At 50.3% G+C, this 19,817-nt stretch overlaps 1 protein-coding gene across 1 annotated transcript; it reads right to left on the reverse strand.

The window, feature by feature from the left end:
* Window positions 1-5,163: 5,163 nt before the first annotated feature.
* On the reverse strand, window positions 5,164-19,339 carry LOC125428001 (C-X-C chemokine receptor type 3-like). Its single transcript, XM_048487574.1, has 4 exons — window positions 19,072-19,339; window positions 7,231-7,336; window positions 5,574-6,167; window positions 5,164-5,434 (listed from the first exon to the last, which is right to left on the reverse strand). Exons 1-4 carry the CDS (start codon window positions 19,337-19,339, stop codon window positions 5,164-5,166), a joined length of 1,239 nt encoding a protein of 412 aa, XP_048343531.1.
* Between the last annotated feature and the right edge of the window lie 478 nt (window positions 19,340-19,817).

Here is a 19,817-nt window from a genome sequence, read left to right on the forward strand (position 1 = left end):
TCCAGCTGTTATGGACTACAGTTCCCATCATCCCCTGCCAGCACGATGCTGGCAGGGCCGCAAGTAATCTGGAGGGCCGTGAGTAATCTCTGCCAAGAGCGGGGAACTTTTTGAAATTCCAGATGGGAAGGCATTTCTCCGTTCAAACATCCGAAGACAAATACGTTTTTCCACAGTTATTTTGAAATGGGAATATTCTTTTTTTTTGCCTTAATTGCTGTGTGTCAGACTTTCATTAAAGGCAGGGGAACAGGGACAGGGTTTTTTAGGGTATCCACGACATGCCTTTTCAATGAGACTGCCCTCCTTGGTGTGCTATAAAGGTGCTGCGCTTTTCTATTAGCCAGCAAGCAGAAATTCAACAGGTGTGGTTGCCCTGAAGGTATGGCAGTAGGCAGTGGTGGGATCCAAAAATTTTAGTAACAGGTTCCCATGGTGGAGGGATTCAAACTGTGGCGTAGCGCCAATGGGGCTGGGCGGGGCTTGCAGCGAGGCGTGACTGGGCATTCGAGGCGGGGCTGTGGCAGGGCCTTGGCATTTCATTAGTCATGGTAGGGAAGCGAATGCATGCAGGCACGGAGTTGCCACCTGCGCCCGGTGCCCCTCCTGCCCTAGACTGCTCCCAGGATTCTGCAGCTACTGCTGAGAGGAGGGCGTAGCTGGGCAAAAATCACGTGGCAAAATCACCAATTAGTCACCCCCTCTCGGCACACACAAATAATTAGTAACCTGCTCTCGGGAACCTGTGAGAACCTGCTGGATCCCACCTCTGGCGGTAGGCAAGCTGGTACCCTTCTGTATAGCAAGCTGTTTTGCATCTGTTAGGAGCAGAGGAAGCCTGCCGAGAAAAAAAAATGTGGCAACCTGGCTTACCCAATAAAGGCTGATTCAATTTCCTCTGACTGAGGATACCACCTTTTTCTCTAGCCTTGCTCCTGTGCAATTACAATTTTGCATGATGGGAAATGTAGGCATGAAGCCTGTCCAAGCATGGCTTAAGGCACAGACTGTGGATGAGGAGACGAGACCCACATCAGTAGAAGACTCCCTGTGTGATGGAAGAAAGCAGCTTCTCGTGCTAAAAGATGCGTTTCAAATATACTTCCTCTAACCAAGGCAGGAAGTGTCTGTCAGGTAGTTCCTGGAAAGATGACGCGCCTTGCGATTTCTCACTTCTGTAACTGCCGTCAAAGCTGTTGCAAGTCAGCGCCATGCTCTTTTTGAGAAGGTGCCTCCGTTTCCTCCTCCCTTTCAGGAGATAGACAGGAGGAGGAGGAGGAGGAGGAGGAGGAGGAGGAGTAGAAGAAGAAGGAGGAGGAGGAGGAGGAGTAGAAGAAGAAGAAGAAGAAGAAGAGGAAGAGGAGGAGGAGGAGGAGGAGGAGGAGGAGGTTGGGTTGAGCTATACCCCTTTCTCTCCTGAAAAGAATTCAAAGGACTGACAATCTCCTTGCCTCCCTCGCAGCAAACACCCTGTGAGAGGTGGGTAGAGACTGAGAGGAGCTCCGAGGAACTGTGACTAACCAAGGTCACCCAGCTGGCATGTGTGGGAGTGTACAGGCTAATCTGAATTCCCCAGATAAGCCTCCACAGCTCAGGCGGCAGAGCTGGGAATCAAACCCGGTTCCTCCAGATCAGAGTGCACCTGCTCTTAGCCACTACTCTTAGCCACTACGCCACTGCTGCTCCAGAGGAGCTGCTGCAGAGGAGCAGAAGATCACAGTGAATGAGATCTGGTTTTGGCCTAGTTTTATTGCACTTTGTGTTCTTAGTTAAGTCAGCTTTCCATTCCATGTGTGCCCAGTCATGTTTAAATGAATGCATGGAGCTACCTTACACTGAATCAGACCAGAGGTGTATCTAGGGTGGGACAAGGCAGGGCATGTGCCCTGGGCACAGCTCCGCAAAGGGTGCCTGCCTGCTCCCCCCAACCTCTGGGAACAACTGTGCTTGTTGCATAGTGGCATAGTGGTTAAGAGCAGGTGCATTCTAATCTGGAGGAACCGCGTTTGATTCCCCACTCAGCCACTTGAGCTGTGGAGGCTTATCACAGGGAATTCAGATTAGCTATGCACTCATACACACACACACCAGCTGGGGACCTTGGGCTAGTCACAGCTTTTCAGAGCTCTCTCAACCCCACCCACCTCACAGGTTGTTTGTTGTGGGGGGGGAGGAAGGGAAAGGAGCTTGTAAGCCACCTTGAGTGTCCTTATAGGACAGAAAGGGGGGGTTAAAAACCAAACAATTATTATTATTATTATTATTATTATTATTATTATTATTATTATTATTATTATTATTATTATTATTATTATTATTATTATTATCCCTGAACTCCATGCAGCATTTGGGGGCAGGCACGCAGTGGACTAATGAACCCTGGCCAGCATTCAACTTGGCTCACCCTGTCCCAGCCTTGTACTCAATGTGGTGTTCAAGGTTGTGGCCCACCAGTTTGATGCTGTGCTCCAACGCAGTTAGAGTCCAGCTTTGGCTTCTTGGGCTTTGGTCACAGTTTAAACTAGGCACTAAGAGGTGGGATCAACAGGTTCTCACAGGTTCGAGTAGGTTATCATTCTTTGTGTGTGCGAGGGTTACTCATTGAGTGATTTTGCCATGTGATTTTGCCTTGAGTTATGCCCCTCCCTCTCAGCAGTAGCGCCCAGAGCAAGCAGTCTAGCAGGAGGGGCACGTGCGTGGCAGCCTGCGCCTGCGTGCATTACGTTTCTGCCCAAGGACGGTGCCCATGGCTCGTCCTTACCACAGCCCGCCCAGGAATGCCCACCCCTGGAATGCCCGGCCACGCCTCCGTCGTGCCCTGCCCAGCCCCATTGGCGCTACGCCACAGTTTGAATCCCACCACCATGGGAACCTGTTCCAAAAATTTTTGGATCCCACCACTGCCCCGGCAGACAGGCTGAGCTGAGCACTTGGTCCGACTGGCTTCAGCTTTATACTGTAGGCTTGGCCTTCATCCCAAGGTCAGGTGGAATGTAGGGGTCAGCCAGAAGTACAAAGCTGAAGCGATTAGAGCTAGATATCTCCCAGTTTAGAAGCTGGTAAGATGGCAAGAAGTAACTTCACAGCACCATATCTGTTTTCCTTGAAAACAGCAACACAAGAAAGGACTTTCTCATTGGCCAGATGTAATTCTCTTCCTCCACCAAAGCTGTTAGAGGGGAAATACAAGAAATCCTTATGAAAGGCTCTGCCCTGCCCTCCTAGTCTAAATGGGATAGATACATTAGACCACATGTTATTTAGATGTCCCACTTTTGAAAAGCCCAGAAAGGAAATCCTCAGCCCAGCCATGACAGGTCTAATAGGCCTAAACTACAAAGGTGTATTGGCCTACACATTGACAGAGTGAGGACCAGAAGTGCAGACAGCAACCCGTTTTGTTCTTGCAAACACAATAAGAGACATCCAGCCAGCTGAATAGTTTAGGAGAGGGAAGACTGAATAAACTGTGATCCTTAAATAGATATAGTGGAGGGCGTAGTTTTCTAATAATGTCACTATAGGTTTTGGGCTACAGGCTGCTTTACTAGTTAACCAGATTTACATTAGTTTTAATCTTTTGTCAGAATCAAATGTATTTTACCTACTACTTGCTTTTTCGCGAGTTGACCTTTTAGTAAACAGTCACCCACCGTGTATAAGTGCACTTCTCAGTTTGTATTATTATGTGCTGGTCTTTGACTGCAATAAAGAATTTGACTTGAGTTTAAAGCTGGGCTCAGGCTGGCTGGATTGAGCTTTAAACGGCGTATAAATGGGATAAAATGGCAGTGAAAAGGCATTCAAGTGCTGTGAAACAAAGGAAGCAGGAAGACGGGCAGCAAAAATGGGGGCAGTGGAAAGGACTCCCCCCAATGGGGACAAGCAAAGAAAAGGAAATATTTGTATATTCCTAATAAGCTGTAGTATTAGATTGGTCATCTGCGGCGCAAAGTTAGGAAGCTTTTTTTTAATAATGATATTACCTTGACAGAGAATGCGGAAACATTTTAACATAAAGTGCACAGATCTTATTTTCATGCATCCACGAACAGCAGCTATTCACTGGAGTCGAAATATAAGGGGCTGCACGGAATTGAAACAACACCCTTTTCACTGCGACAGTTTTCAACTATTTTCTTGCATCCCTTTGCAAAGACATGTATCCAGAGGTGGGATCCGAGCCGGATTCTCCTGCCGCTACTCAAAGTGGTTACTAATTTTCTGTGGAGGTGCGAGAAGGGGTTACGCGGCAGTAGGAGGTGAGGGCTCGTGTATCAATCTGGAGGGACCGGGTTTGATTCCCAGCTCTGCGCCTGGGCTGTGGAGGCTCATCTGAAATTCAGATTAGCCTGCTCTACTCCCTGCATGGCTGGGTGACCTTGGGCTAGTCACAGCTACCGAGACTCTCTCAGCCCCACCCTACACTCACAGGGTGTTTGTTGTGAAGGAACTGAGAGATTATCCAGCCCTTTGAGTCTCCTGCAGGAGAGAAAGGGGGGATATAAATCCAAACTCTTCTTCTTCTTCTACTAAAGCAGGGGTAGGGAACCTGCGGCTCTCCAGATGTTCAGGAACTACAATTTCATCGGCCCCTACCAGCATGGCCAATTGGCCATGCTGACAGAGGCTGATGGGGATTGTAATTCTAGGCTATCGGGATTCCTAACCTCCTGCCAGCTGGGAACTGGAGGGGCGGTTGTTCGGCGGCGCCACTGTTTGAATCCCACCACCATTGGAACCGGTTATTAAAATTTTTGGATCCCACCGCTGCATGTATCCATGAATTTACACGGTCTTCACTTCCAATTGCCTTCACTTCCCTCCAGTGATGTCCTCATATAATCAAATCTGAGGGGCAACAAAGCATTATGTCATTGTCCTGTTCGTTACGTGTTCCCTGATTGGCTGGGATCATCCACGTGATCATTCCGAGGTGAAAGGGAAGGTAACAGCTGGGAGAAAAAGGGATACAGGAAAGAGATCAACGCTTGAGCGGGTTAACCAAGTTAGTTATTGGAACCTCTGTTCTGCCGAAATTGCTTTTTTTAAAAAAATGTACCCAAATCAAAACTGGAGGATGTGGGTGTTTCTCCATGGGATTCCGGTTCTTTGTGAAAGACGCTGGGTGTTCTTCCGAAGACCAGCTCCCCGTAGCAAGTCTCACATCATGGTGGAATAATAGTAGTCTATACCTTGGGCTGCGGTGTGCTCTGTAGGTTGGCTGTACTCCCCGTTGGAGACATTTGGTCTGTGCCCCTCGCTCCCGTCCCGTCTGTGCCACAACTCGGAAAGCTCCCTTCGGAACTTGACACCCACGAAGGCATACACCAGTGGGTTGAGACAACAGTGGGCCAGCCCCAAGCTCTGCGTGACCAACAGTCCGTAATCCAGTACATTTTCCTGGGCACAGTCTCGCTCCAGATGTCGCTGGCTGCCGGAGGCATCCACAAAAGAGCGAAGGCGTGGTAGGGAGCCAGGAGGCGAAAAGGACCAAAATCACGACCCAGCAAGCATGAGCTGGCACCCTGCGGACGGCTAGACACGCCAAAGCCTGGTAAAGAAGATCCTGCCGTGGCAGAAAAACGCAGACCAGAACCCGGCAGCAGGAAGCGAGCAGGAAAAGGTGAGAAGCGTTAATCCCGAAGCGAACTACGGCCTCCTGGGTTTCGAAACAGATGGCAGATGGATGGCCCCAACTGGGGATGAAGAACACGGTGCGAAAATGAAACTCCCGCAGCTGAGGGGACCCAAGCAGGCGCCCCCCAGGAGGCAGCTGGCCGAGGACCAGGTAAGTGTGAAGAAGCTTCCGACGGTGGTACAGCTGTACAGCGTGGACGATCACCAGGTAGCGCTCCATGCTGATGCAGGCCAAGAGGAAGACGGTGCTGTAGCTGTTCATGGCTGTCAGGGCTCCTAAGAGCTTGCAGAGGCCCTCTTCGAATATCCAACCCCTGGTGAACTGGGCAGCCCAGAAGGGGAGAGACAGCACCAGGAGGACATCAGCCACAGCCAACTGGAAGAGGTAGCAGTCTGCCAAGAGCCAGGGGCACCGGCGCCTGCCCAAGACGGCCACCACCAGCCCATTCCCGACCAAGCCCACCACAAAGACCACGGAGAAGACCATGGGGCCGAAGATGCGAAGCTGAAGTTCCCACCTCTTGAACCTGCGGGGCAGCGATGTTAGGGAGTCAATTTAAATCCCGGAAAGTTGGAATCCTGGGAAGAAAGACAAGTTAGGTTTTTGGGAAAAGAAGTTAATTTTTTGAAGCGTTAGCAGGGAATGTATTATCCGAAGGCTTTCACGGCGGAGAATCCCTTGGGTGCTGTGGTTTCTGGGCTGTCCTGGCCGTGTTCTAACAGCATTCTCTCCTGACGTTTCGCCTGCATCTGTGGCTGGCATCTTCAGAGGATCTGATAGTTGGAAAGGAAAGCAAGTGGAGTATACCTGTGAGTAAAGGTCAATAGGTAAGGCATCTGAATAGGAGTGGCCTGGCAAGTGAGTAACAATGAAGTGTAGCATGAGAGTAACAAAAGAGATAGCAAGGTCAATAGGTGACGCATCTGAATAGAAGTAGTCTGGCCTTTGTTCCCTTTGATTATCTGTAGTCATCCTGTGCCTGTGTGGAGCTGAACCCCATTGGGGATAGGGCGGTATACTAAATTATTATTATTATTATTATTATTATTATTATTATTATTATTATTATTATTATTATTATTATTATTAATAAATAATAATAATAATAATAATAATAATAATAATAATAATAATAATAATAATAATAATAATAATAATAATAATAATAATAATAAAGTCACTGTCTTGACTCTAGTGTTTTTCAAAACTGGCAGCCAAATTTTGTTCATTTTCATGGTTTCTTCCTTTCTGTTGAAATTGTCCGTAACTGTGGATTTCAAGCGGCTTCTCTCAATAGTCATGACATAGGGGTTGTCAGAGTGGTCCAGAATTTCTGTGTTTTCAAATAATATTCTGTGTCCAGGTTGGTTTATTATGTGTTCTGCTACTGCTGATTTTTCTGGCTGAAATAGTCTGCCAATAGTCAAAGAACACGAAAGGCACTGCAGACTGTTGTTTCCGGGAAGGGTTTTTGAATCTTCAATTGGCAGGTAGTAATTGAGCAGGTGAAGCCTTTCCTGGCATGGAAGACAAAGTGTGTGTGTGGGGGGGGGGGGCGCAGAGGTCTGCCAGCTTAGATTTTGCTGTACCCTGTTCCACATACAGATCTAAGTAAATTGGTAATGTCGTTCACATTTCCTCCTGCCTTCCCTGACGTGCCCCACTCGCCCTGCTCGCCGTCTAGTCTGGACCAGGCTGCAATGAGTGGGGGACATGGGGGGGGCGTGGAAAGGGAGCAAGAGGAAATGGTGGATGGAGTTACAACTTTACTTAGGTCTCTATGTAGAACAAAAAAGATTGTAAATATCAACTCCAAGTTGGGAAATTCTTGGAGCTTTTGGGGGGGGGGTTGAGGTTGAAGGAGGAGAAGGACATAAGAAAGAGCCAGCTGGATCAGACCAGAGTCCATCTAGTCCAGCACTCTGCTACTCACAGTGGCCCACCAGGTGCCTTTGGGAGCTTACATGCAGGAGGTGAAAGCAATGGCCTTCTGCTGCTACTGCTGCTGCTCCCAAGCACCTGTGGTCTGCTAAAGAACCTTGCAATCTCCAGATCAGGAGGATCCTGTCGGTGAAGTAAAATGCTCTGAAGTTCATCCTTGGGTTGCCAGACCCCCGCCCAGGAAGGGGATCCTCCACTCTGGACCCTGTTTCCTGTCCCCCAGCTCCAAAAGGAATGTCGTCACATTGCCGATGCTGTGGGAAACATCTGGCATTTGAGCAAAACTCTATGGTTAAAACAGCTTCTATGCAGAGTTTGCGCCCAAATGCCAGAGGGTCTCTCGCATTGCCGGCGACGGGATGACGTCGCATCCGCAAAAGATGTCAAAGCACCAACGGGTGACTAGGTTGAGGCCATGATTTGCAGCTGGAAAGACCCTGCTGGTTGCTAACCCAACTCACCCTGAACAGCAGCCAATTTCCTCCAAGGCAGGGGTCTGCAACCTGCGGCTCTCCAGATGTTCATGGGCTACAATTCCCATCCGCCTCTGCCAGCATGGCCAAGCAGCCACATTGGCAGGGCTGATGAAACCATAAACATCTGAGCCCCATGAGCCTTATTCTAATCTCCTGGAGATAGGGTTGCCAACCTCCAGGTAGAACACGGCGATCTCTTGCTATTACAGTGAATCGTTCGATGACCAAGATCAGCTTCTCCAGGAAAGATGGCTACCTTGGAGAGTGGATTCTATTATACCCTGGTGAGGCCCCTCCCCTCCCCAAATTCTACCCTCCCCCCCCAAATCTCCAGATGTTTCCCAACCCTATCTGGAGATCAGCTGGAATTCTGGGAGATTTCTCGTCCATACAGACTGTGACCCCTAATTTTCCCCACAGCTCTGGTCTTAAAGGCTGAGGCAGTGATGAGCCTTTTAGGACTGAGTGCCCAAATTGCAACCCTAAACCCCACTTATTTATCGCAAAGTGCCAACCGCGACGAATTTAACCTGAATACTGAGGTTTTAGTTTAGAAAAAAAAATGGTTGGCTCCTAGGGTGCATGTTACTAGGAATTAAGCTTGGTGAAGCAACCGTGCAACGCTTGAATGGGTGAATCCACGACCCTAGAAAGAAAGAAGAAGAAGAAGAAGAAGAAGAAGAAGAAGAAGAAGAAGAAGAAGAAGAAGAAGAAGAAGAGTTTGGATTTATATCCCTTTCTGTCCTGCAAAAGGACTCAAAAGGGGCTTTCAATCTCCTTACTTGCTTCCCCCTCACAACAAACACCCTGTGAAGTGGGTTGGAGACTGAGAGGGCTCAGAAGGGCTGTGACTAGCCGAGGTCACCCGGCTGGGCGTGTGTGGGGCCTGGAGCTAATCTGAATTCCACAGAGGACCTCACGAAATCAGAAGTGTGGAGCTGGGAATCAAACCCGGTTCCTACAGATTAGATACATGAGCTCTTAGCCACTGCTGCTCCTCCTAGGAGGGCTTACTCAGAAGCAAGCCCCATTGCCAATAGCGGAACACTCCCCAGGTAGGATGCGTGACCAGGCTAGCCCCTAGATGTGTGTGTGTGTGTGTGTGTTGGGAGGGTGATTTTCTGCCACGTGTGCCCACAGAAAGTGCTCTGAGTGCCACCTCTGGCACCCGTGCCATAGGTTCGCCATCACTGGGCTGAGGAGTGGGGTGGGGGAGAGGGGAGTGATCACCCCATAGTCTAGCCGGGCGCGAGATCCTGGTGGGTGCATAAAAGCCAGAATGACCTACCTCAAAGAAGGAGCCATCCCAGGAATCATTGAACATGTTTCCTTGCCTTAACCGAGGTAAACTTCTCTGCCCCGCACGATGGACCAAGAAGCCGTTCTTCCCCCATTCTCCTCTTCCCCACCCCAAGAGGGAACGAAGACGTATCTGCAGTGATGAAAGAAACGGGGGAAATCCATCAAACCCACAAAGTTAGGAAACCCTGAAAGATGGGGAAGCGGAGAGATGGCCGGCCAAGGTGGGGGGGGGGGATGTTTTTCTAAACAGGACAGGAAATTCAACAGGTGTGACTGCGCCCTGTTTGAGGAACCTGCAATGTGCAAGGTTTCACCTGTGGAATTTCGGTTGTTTTTGCAACTGTTTTTTCAGGCTGAAGAACCAAAATGGGACAATGCAAAAGGAGCAGCAGTGGCGTAGGAGGTTAAGAGATTGTGTATCTAATCTGGAGGGACCGGGTTTGATTCCCAGCTCTGTGGCCTGAGCTGTGGAGGCTTATCTGGGGAATTCAGATTAGCCTGTACACTCTCACACACACCAGCTGCGTGACCTTGGGCTAGTCACAGCTTCTTGGAGCTCTCTCAGCCCCACCTACCTCACAGGGTGCTTGTTGTGAGGGGAGACAGGAGATTGTCAGCTCCTTTAGATCTCCTGCAGGAGGGATATAAATCCAAACTCCTCCTCCTCCTCCTCCTCCTCCTCCTCTTCTTCTTCTTCTTCTTCTTCTCCTTCTCCTCCTTCTCCTTCTCCTTCTCCTTCTCCTTCTCCTTCTTCTACTTCTTCTTCTTCTTCTTCTTCTTCTTCTTCTTCTTCTTCTTCTTCTTCTTCTTCTTCTTCTTCTTCTTCTTCTTCTTCTTCTTCTTCTTCTTCTTCTTCTTCTTCTTGCCAAGAACGGGGAAGGAAAAAAAGACAGCAGATCCTACATGCGTTGAGTCCTCTAAAACTAAAGTTGGCAACATTCGGGTAGGGCATAGGTGTCAAACTCGCGGCCCTCCAGATGTTACGGACTACAGTTCCCATCATCCCCTGCCAGCACATTGCTGGCACATTGCTGGCAGCCCATTGCCAGCACATTGCTGGCACACTGCTGGCAGGGGGGTGATAGAGAACTGTAATCCTGGAGGGCCGTGGTGTTACCTATGAGTGGGGGTTTGGAGATCCCCTGGAATGGCAACCGATCCCCAGACTACAGAGATCAGATCACCTGGAGAAATGGCTGCTTTGGTGAATGGAGATCTATAGCTGAAATCCATTGCGATTCCTCTTCTTCCTAAACCTCCACTTTCCCATTCTCCACTCCTCCAAATCCTGAGAAATTTCCCAACCCAAAACTGGCAACTATATTCCTCATGATGAAGGAACTCATGATGATGTACACTAGGGGTGGCCAGCCTAGGTGCTCCATGGACTACAATTCCCATCAGCCCATTGCAGCATGGCCCATGAACAGCTGAAGCACCATATGTTCATGGACTACAATTCCCATCAGCCCCTGGCAGCATGGACAATGAAGAGCTGGAGCACCATATGTTCATGGACTACAATTCCCATCAGCCCATGGCAGCATGGACAATGAACAGCTGGAGCACCATATGTTCACGTTCTGACAATTCCCATCAGCCCATGGCAGCATGGACAATGAAGAGCTGGAGCACCATATGTTCATGGACTACAATTCCCATCAGCCCCTGGCAGCATAGACAATGAAGAGCTGGAGCACCATATGTTCATGGACTACAATTCCCATCAGCTCATGGCAGCATGGCCAATGAACAGCTGGAGCACCATATGTTCATGGACTACAATTCCCATCAGCCCATGGCAGCATGGCCAATGAACAGCTGGAGCACCATATGTTCATGGACTACAATTCCCATCAGCCCATGGCAGCATGGCCAATGAACAGCTGGAGCACCATATGTTCATGGACTACAATTCCCATCAGCCCATGGCAGCATGGCCAGCTGTTAGCTAGACACCGTATGTTCATGGACTACAATTCCCATCAGCCCATGGCAGCATGGCCAATGAACAGCTGGAGCACCATATGTTCATGGACTACAATTCCCATCAGCCCATGGCAGCATGCCCAATGAACAGCTGGAGCACCATATGGCTGGCCACCCCGATGTACACAATGCTGCCTGCCTCAATTTTATCTTCACAATAGCCCTGTAAGCAGGGCGTAACGAGGCAGCCCTGGAGCGAGCTGTAGCCCTGGGCAAAACCTGATTGGATACCCCATGAGCAGCACTCCACCGACAAATTTTTTTGCACCGGACATTGGTGCCTGCAGGAGGGGCATTTTTGGATGTATCGGCACCAAAATTTTAGGAATTATCATCTGGAAACTGTCCTTATGGGACCCCCAAAGTTTGGTGCAGCTTGGTTCGAGGGTCCAAAGTTATGGACCTCGAGAGTGCCATCCCCCCATTCTTTGCTAAGGATAGGGGCTACCCTTTGGTCCATAACTTTGGACAATTAACTATAAACAACAATCTTCCATCATCTCCAGATGATACCCTGAAATTTTGGTGCGGTCGTCAAAATACACCTGAGAGCTATCAATTGCCCAAGAATCTTTGTTCTGCATTGAGGTTATCTGCATTGCTATCGTAAGAGTTACGGAAGGCTGTGTGGGGAGGGCACATTTATGAAACACGATCTCAACTTTCAGGGAGTCTCATCAGAGGGCTATAATGATACCCCAGTTTGGTACGAAGTTTGGTTCAGGGGCCAAAGTTATGGACCCTCAAAACTGTAGCTCCCATCTCCTATGGCTCCCATTGGAAACAATGGGGGGATGAGTCCTGAACTTTGGACTCCCTGAACCAAACCTCACCAAACTTGGGGGTAGCATAGGACAGTCTTCTGATGTCTGCTAAAGTATAGTGCCATAGCTAAACTGCGCCCTGCACAGGCCAAAATGGAAAACCTAAAATACCCAAAAACAGACCCAGCATTTTGAAATTGCTACAAAGGTGATACCCACGGAGCAGCTGCCTGCCTTAATGGGCATTACGCCAGTGCCTGTAAGGTATGTCAAGCTCTACAGGAATAATGGGCTGCAGGATAACCACAAAAGCGTGAAGATCGAACCCGGATCTCCCTCCTCAACTCGGTAGGTTTTCTGGAATGCTGTGGCGTGGTCTGGTAGTTTTGTTCCCAACATTTCCGCATCTACTGGCGCATCTCACGGCATCTTCAAGAGGGCATGTCATGGTGAATATGTTTCTGTCCATGGCACGGATGTGGAGTGACTGTGGTGGTTGTCAGGCCTGTGCGTTCGGTGGCCTGTCATACAACCCACCAAGGTCGCAGATAAACGACCATTATCGCCGCCTGAACTGGGAGACCTCCCGCAACGTATGACTAGTCAAGAGCTGAACATTCATTCTTAACTCCTGCCTTTCTCACCGAGGTGTGAACTGTCCGTCCTGAACAATGCCTCTATTCCCACCGTCCTTTCTCATGCTGATATTATGGGAATGCGAGAGTGGGGGGATTATGGGTTGAACCTTCATGTAACTTACAGGTATATACCAGGGCCAGAGAGGAAGAAGAAGAAGAAGAGTTTGGATTTATATCCCCCCCCCATTTCTCTCCTGTGGGAAGACTCAAAGGGGCCCACAATCTCCTTGCCCTTCCCCTCTGTGAAGCACCTTGTGAGGTAGGTGGGGACTGAGAGGCTCGAGCTGTGACAGCCCAAGGTCACCCAGCTGGCGTGTGTGGGAGTGCACAGAGGCGAATCTAATTCCTCAAGATGAGCAGTGGTGGGATCAAAATTTTAATGGAGTTCCCCATTGGTGGGATCAAACTGTGGCATAAGCCAATGGGGATGGGCCGGGAGCCTGCAGCCGGAGACATGGCAGGGCATTCCTGGGGCAGGAGGCATTCCTGGGTGGGACTGTGGGGATGCAGCGCTCGTAGTCCTTGGGTGGAAAGCGAATGCAGCAGGTAGTCCATAACATCTGGAGGGCCATGAGTTTGACACCTATGGTTTAGAGCAGGGGTAGGGAACCTTTTACACTCAAAGAGCCATTTGGACCCGTTTTCCATGGGAAAAGAAAACACTTGGAGCCGCAAATAATTTTTGACATTTAAAATAAAGATAACACTGTATATATTGGGGGTTTTTACCTTTTACTCTGCTCATTCTGAGAAGCGCATGGATGCGTCCGCCCTGCTGCCTGCAGGGCGGGCAAGGATGGGGCCAGTGGCTCGGCCTCGCCGGCCGCCGGGAAAACACCCACCCCGCTCCAACGGGGCAGGCGAGAGGGGAAGCCCGCGGCACGGCCCAGCCGGCCGCGGGCAGTTGGTGCGCCCGCCCTGCTGCCTGCAGGGCGGGCAAGGATGGGGCCAGCGGCTCGGCTCGTGGAGCCGCAGTGCAAGGGCAGAAGAGCCGCATGCGGCTCTCGAGCCGCAGGTTCCCTACCCCTGGTTTAGAGTGACTATTTAAGTTGATGGAGCCCCAGACGATCCTCCGCACTGTGGCTCAGAATCAAAACCAAAATGCACAGCAGAAGCAATCGTATGCATGCAGCTTTTCTTGATGCAAATTTGCCAGGCCCGGCAATTCCATTTGAATTCTCTGGTGAGCTCTTGTATATTTCTCTCCCCTCTTCCAGGCCTGTTGAGTCCGTCTCTCGTCTCCCCACTGCTTCTTGCTGTTTCTGTAAGTTCCACCTTGAAGGTCTCTCTGCCGTTGAAAGGCCAACAGAGTGAGAAAAATCCTCTTCTCGCAATCGGCGCCCTTAAAAGCAGCTCTGCGCGTGTGGGACCGGATTCTTCCCTCAACTAAACCAACAGAGGGATCCCGGGAACCTGTCAATGACTCAGCAGCAGGTGGACTGAGTATCTGTTTGTTGCAGGTACTGAAGCTTGGGTGTGGCCAGCTGAGGAGCCAACCTCCAGGTGGGGACTGGAGATCTCCCAGAAGTTCACGTGGTCTCCAGATATCAGAGACTGGCTCCCCTGGAGAAAATGGTTAATTTGGAGGGCAGAATCTATGGCATGATAACTTGCAGATGTCCCTCCCGAAACCCCTCCCTTCCCAGGTTCTGACCCAAAATCTGAAATTTCCCGAAACTTGGCAACTGGATCAGAAGCAAGAGTTGGAAGCCAAGGGGCCAAGGAGTCTTGGTTTGGGTCCTTAAATTAATCAGCCCACAGGATGAAGCTCTCTCTCTCTCTCTATCAGAGAAAATGCTGGCTATGCTCCCGTAAACACCAATGAGAAACAACGTTGAGCTTTAGGGCAAGAAATACAAGAGAGTAGCACATGCCCTTCGGATTGAAGTCTGATTGGGCAGACCTATCGGTCTCCCTTTGCTCTTTCTGTTTGGCAAAATAGAAGTGGGCGGTGTTGCCAACTTCCTGGTAGGGCCTGGAGTTCTTTTGGTGTCCCAAGAGATCTCTGGTCTGCAGAGATGAATTCCCCTTCTGAGAGCGCACTGTGGCATCATGTCTCTGCGAAGATCCCCAACCTCCCAAGGCCCCACACTTCACTGACGCTGCCCTCAAACCTCCAGGAATTTCCCAAGCTTGAATTGGCAAGTCGAAGGGGCCAGTTCTGAGTCGTGGGGCATGTGGAAAATGTGTTTAGGGCACTGATGCTAGCGACTGATGCTTTGCTTGTGATTTCTTTGTTTTGTCCCAGATAATCAGGCTGGGGATATTTCTTCCCCTGCTAGCAGCAGAAATGCTGCCCCCTTGAGTAAGCCATGCGAGACAACTTCTCAGTGCTGACGTCCAGGTCCTCTGTGAGTAGCCCTTTAAAAGAGGTTTAGTGGGTGGAGCTCCCAACCTCCAGGTGGTCCACCATAATACAGGCCAATTAGGCACAACATGTTTGCAACGTGAGGGGGGTGAATGCCCATAGCAGCGAGATTTCTTGTGTGGATGTATTTCCTCAAGCCCTGCGTTCACTTTCCATTCTTTTCATGGCAAGCAAGACTACAATTTTAATTTCACTTTGCTGCCTGAGCAGGCAGATTTGCCAGTGAGCGCAGCTTTGCCTCAGACATCTTCCCTCTGCCCACCACCAGCCTTCTCACTCACTCCCGCTGCCACCCACACCTTTCTCTTCACCCCCGTTCCATGTTGCCAGCTCCTTCAGGTTACAAAAAAGAAGTTCACTCACACAGGCTTAGCCAAAACACACCGACCTCTGCATTCTATTGATATGTTGGGATATTGACACAATAAACAAGCCTCTCTGTCCTCTGGTGGCAGCAGCAGCAGCAGCAGCAGGGACTGAGTGTATACAGGGGAGAGAATATCAGCTGTAAGTCATGGTCCCCTTCTTTAGCAGCAGGTGGAACAGAGAATTTTGCTGTTTCATTTTTGGAATAATTTTGGGGGAATAATTTTTGGAATGATAATTTCAATAAAAGTGGAGGTTAAAGGCTAAGCCCACCGTCTTGATTAGAGAATGTAATGAGATCTGTGCCTTTAAGAATAAGAACAAGCTTTTAAGATCTGTGCCTTTAAAAATAAGTTGATAGGCAGAGTTAAGAGAACCAGGTTGGGAGAGTTCTCTGCAGAAAAACTGTGCATGCAGGAGGGAGTGCCTCCTTGCATTTGAACAGCGAAATATGAGCCCACTGCAAGCCCACTGCACAGAGGAGAGTCCCAAGGTAAACATTCCGTGCATAGTGGGACTTAAATAGGGACAGTGCAACAAGAAAACAGAAAAACAACCACTTTGCTCCTATCGGCCGGCAGTACTCTAGCACTGAATAACATGTAACCGATTGATCCTCAACACTATACGGGTATGCCAAGCCCAGTTGAATCAATACTCTATCACACTTAATATCCTAGTATTTCAGACACTCCCTGTGTCTAATAGTTTTTCTGAGACGCTTATATGCATCTTCACAGGCTATTATGCAATCTCAAACACAAAGTAATATTAGACCAGGGGTAGGGAACCTTTAACACTCAAAGAGCCATTTGGACCCGTTTTCCATGGGAAAAGAAAACACTTGGAGCCGCAAATAATTTTTGACATTTAAAATAAAGATAACACTATATATATAGGGTTTTTTTTTTACCTTTTACTCCGCTCATTCTGAGAAGCGCATGGATGCGTCCGCCCTGCTGCCTGCAGGGCGGGCAAGAATGGGGCCAGCGGCTCGGCCTCGCCGCTCCAACAGGGCGGGTGAGAGGGGAAGCCGGGCAATTGGTGCGCCCACCCTGCTGCCTGCAGGGCAGGCAAGGATGAAGCCAGTGGCTTGGCCTTGCCAGCCGCCGGGAAAGCGCCTGCCCCGCTCCAACGGTGCGGGCGAGAGGGGAAGCCGGGCAATTGGTGCGCCCGCCCTGCTGCCTGCAGGGTAGACAAGGATAAAGCCAGCGGCTCGGCCTTGCCGGCCGCCGGGAAAGCACCCGCCCCACTCAAACGGGGCGGGCAAGAAGGGAAGCACGCGCCGCAGCCTCGCCAACCGCCGGGAAAGCGCCTGCCTCGGGGCGGGCGAGAGGGGAATGGGGCGGGCGAGAGGGGAAGCCTGCGGCACGGCCCAGCCGGCTGCGGGCAATTGGTGCGCTCGCCCTGCTGCCTGCAGGGCGGGCAAGGATGTAGCCGGTGGCTCGGCCTCACCGGCCACTGGGAAAGCACCCGCCCCGCTCGAACAGGGCGGGCGAGAGGGGAAGCCCGCGGCGCGGCCCAGCCGGCCGCGGGCAATTGGTGCGCTTGCCCTGCTGCCTGCAGGGCGGGCAAGGATGGGGCTGGCGGCTTGGCTTGTGGAGCCGCAGTGCAAGGGCAGAAGAGCCGCATGCGGCTCTCGAGCCGCAGGTTCCCTACCCCTGTATTAGACCAATAATCCTCCAGGCTAACTGGCCTCTGGATTTTACACCTTAGATCTCACCATTTTCTCAGCCCCGAAGAATGCATTCAGGACAACAATTCGGACAGCGATGCTACACTAGGACACTGAAATGGCTATAGCAGTGGTGGCGAACCTATGGCACTGGTGCCAGAGGTGGCACTCAGAGCCCTCTCTGTGGGCACGCACAAACAGTCCCCGCACACACATCTAGGCTGGCCTGGACCGCTGTGCTCGATTATTAGCATTAAACCTAAGACCTAGTCTTGGGGAAGCAGTGTGGGTAACCCTGTTAAGCACTGTTAAACCCCATTGATTTTCATGTGAAGAACTAAAGCGCGATCCTTTACCTGGGGGTAAGCTCAGTTGCTGGCAATGGGGTTTGCTTCTGAGTAAACCCTCCTAGGTTGGAAGAGTTGCACAGTTGTTTCAAAGCAAAGTCACCGACTACCACCAAGCTTACTCCCGAGTAACGCATGCCTCGGAGCCAACCGTTTTTTCTAAACAAAAACCTCAGTATTCTGGTTAAATTGCCATGTTGGCACTTTGCGATAAATAAGTGGGTTTTGGGTTGCAGTTCGGGCACTCGGTCTCGAAAAGGTTCGCCATCACTGGGCTATAGTATTGATTCAATTGTGTTTATAAGACACATGGTTGTTTTCCTAACCTCCAGGGGGTGGTTGGAGGTCTCCTGGGATTATGACTGATCTCTCCAGCCAAAAGGGATCAGGTCCTTTGGAGAGATCAGGTCCTCTGGTTACGTTGGAGAGTGGATTCCGTGGCATTCGACCCTATTGCAATCCCTCCCCTCCCCCAAATCCTGCAATCCTCGGGCTCCACGCCAAATATTTCCAGGCATTTCTCAAACTAGAGCTGGTCAATCTGTTCACGGAATGTCAGCGGCCTGAACAGCCCTGGCTAGCCCAATCTCCTTGGGTTTCTCATGGGAGTCTCTTCATATGCTCACCGCCACGGAAATTTACCATCATCTAAAGATCAGACTGTACGACCAGGAATACCAATCTCTCCTGAGTGCTGCACAAAGCTCCTGTTCCCCTTTATACTTTGGGATCACACCCCCGAAATCTAGCCCTGCTGTATACTTAGAACAGCTTGTTAATTATAAGTGCAGATGGGTCAGGACAAGAGCAAGGTGCAACTCACTCCCCTCTGTCTATCTTCAAGGTTGTTTCCTTAACATCCCACAAAGTGAGCGTTGCTGTCGGTACTGTCCCAACGCTATGGACTCCATCCCTCATATCCTGCCTTACTGTTCGAGGTATAATGATATTAGAACCGATCTGGGAGCTTTACTACCTCTAGAATTTATGTTTCTCTCAGACAAACAAAAAATGTCTCAGCTATTGAACAGCCCTCATGTAGAAATTTCTGAAGCAGTTGCTACATTTTGAATCCATGTTCTACATGATATATAACAATGATCCTGTTTTTGTATTTGGAATGTATGGTCCTTCTGGTTGATGCCTAATAAAGGTTTTTGGATTGGATTGGATTGGATAGCCCAATCTCGTCAGGTTCAGTTGCAGTTAGTATGCAGACAGAAGACTGCCAAGGAAGACCGCGGTTGCCACATAGAGGAAGGCAGTGGCAAACCACCTCTGCTCATCTCTTGCCTTGAAAAAAACATACTCAAGACCAGCCTTGAAAACCACATGGTTCTGGGGTCATCATGAGTTAGCGGAGACTTATTATTATCAGGATAGGGATGTGACTGGCAGTCAAGGGGTTAATGGCATAAAGGGATGAGTGTGGAGGGAGAAGCAAGATTTGGTGGCTGGTTCCCCTGGTTGCTGGGTTAAATGTTCCTCTCTGGCCTTGAACACTCTATGGTTGCCGTGAGTTTGGCATGCAATTATTATCAGGGGAAGGCCATTCGTTATTGACCTGCTTGCTGCTTCTGCACATTTTCGCCAAGGACGCTGCTCTCCTGGGGAGTTGGCGACCCTGCCTTCTCCTGCAATCTCTTCTGCCCGCCCCCCAGACCCCTCAGAGCCACGCTTCTCTTGAACTCCTTCCTGGGCAACCCACATCCCACACTTCGTCTACTGACTGCCATTGCCGCCGTCAGTGTGTCTGGCCAAGAGGCAAAGGCAGGGGCAACGGCAGGGTAGCTGGGCGGGCAACAGATGCTCTTCTTCCACACTGAGGTCATCCTTAGGCCTTGAGTGGTTCCAGCGGGTGCTGGGAAGGGCAACACAGATGCCAGCCCCCCCCCCCCCACCTTAATGGACCCATTAGCTGCTTGTTAGCCCGGCTGCAAATCTTTGACGGAGGGCCAGAGAATCTTAATGCATTGCCTCTGGTGCCTGGGAGAGGACTCCTGAGGGGAAGGCTAACCGATGGGTGGCATCAGGAGGGCGGGAGATGACTTAGGCATTCCAAACTGGGCGAGGCTCACGAAGGTTGCCAACTTCAGGGCGGGCGGGCGGGCTGGAGATCTGCAATGACCACCCAATGGCAGGTGACAGGGATTAGTTTGCTGGGAGAAAATGGCTGCTTTGGAGAGTGCCCTCTATAGCAAGGGTGGGCAATTATTTTTTCCATGGGGCTGCATAAGAAACAGAAAATATTGTGGAGGGCCGGGCCAAAAGGCAAGAGGCGGCGGCAGCTTCCCAAGCCGGCAGCCAAGG

Source organism: Sphaerodactylus townsendi, linkage group LG03 (genome assembly GCF_021028975.2).
Source record: "Sphaerodactylus townsendi isolate TG3544 linkage group LG03, MPM_Stown_v2.3, whole genome shotgun sequence".
NCBI lineage: Eukaryota > Metazoa > Chordata > Lepidosauria > Squamata > Sphaerodactylidae > Sphaerodactylus > Sphaerodactylus townsendi.

What these genes read in the sequence shown, in the direction of transcription:
- LOC125428001 (XM_048487574.1), bottom strand. Translation starts at nt 19,339, where the DNA reads ATGACCTCAGTGTGGAAGAAGAGCATCTGTTGCCCGCCCAGCTACCCT. An exon ending in TGTGCAGAAGCAGCAAGCAG is followed by an intron (nt 7,337 to 19,071) that starts GTCAATAACGAA and finishes CACTCATTGCAG; the next exon opens with CCTGGTCCAGACTAGACGGC. An exon ending in GTCTGCGTTTTTCTGCCACG is followed by an intron (nt 5,435 to 5,573) that starts GCAGGATCTTCT and finishes TGCCTCCGGCAG; the next exon opens with CCAGCGACATCTGGAGCGAG.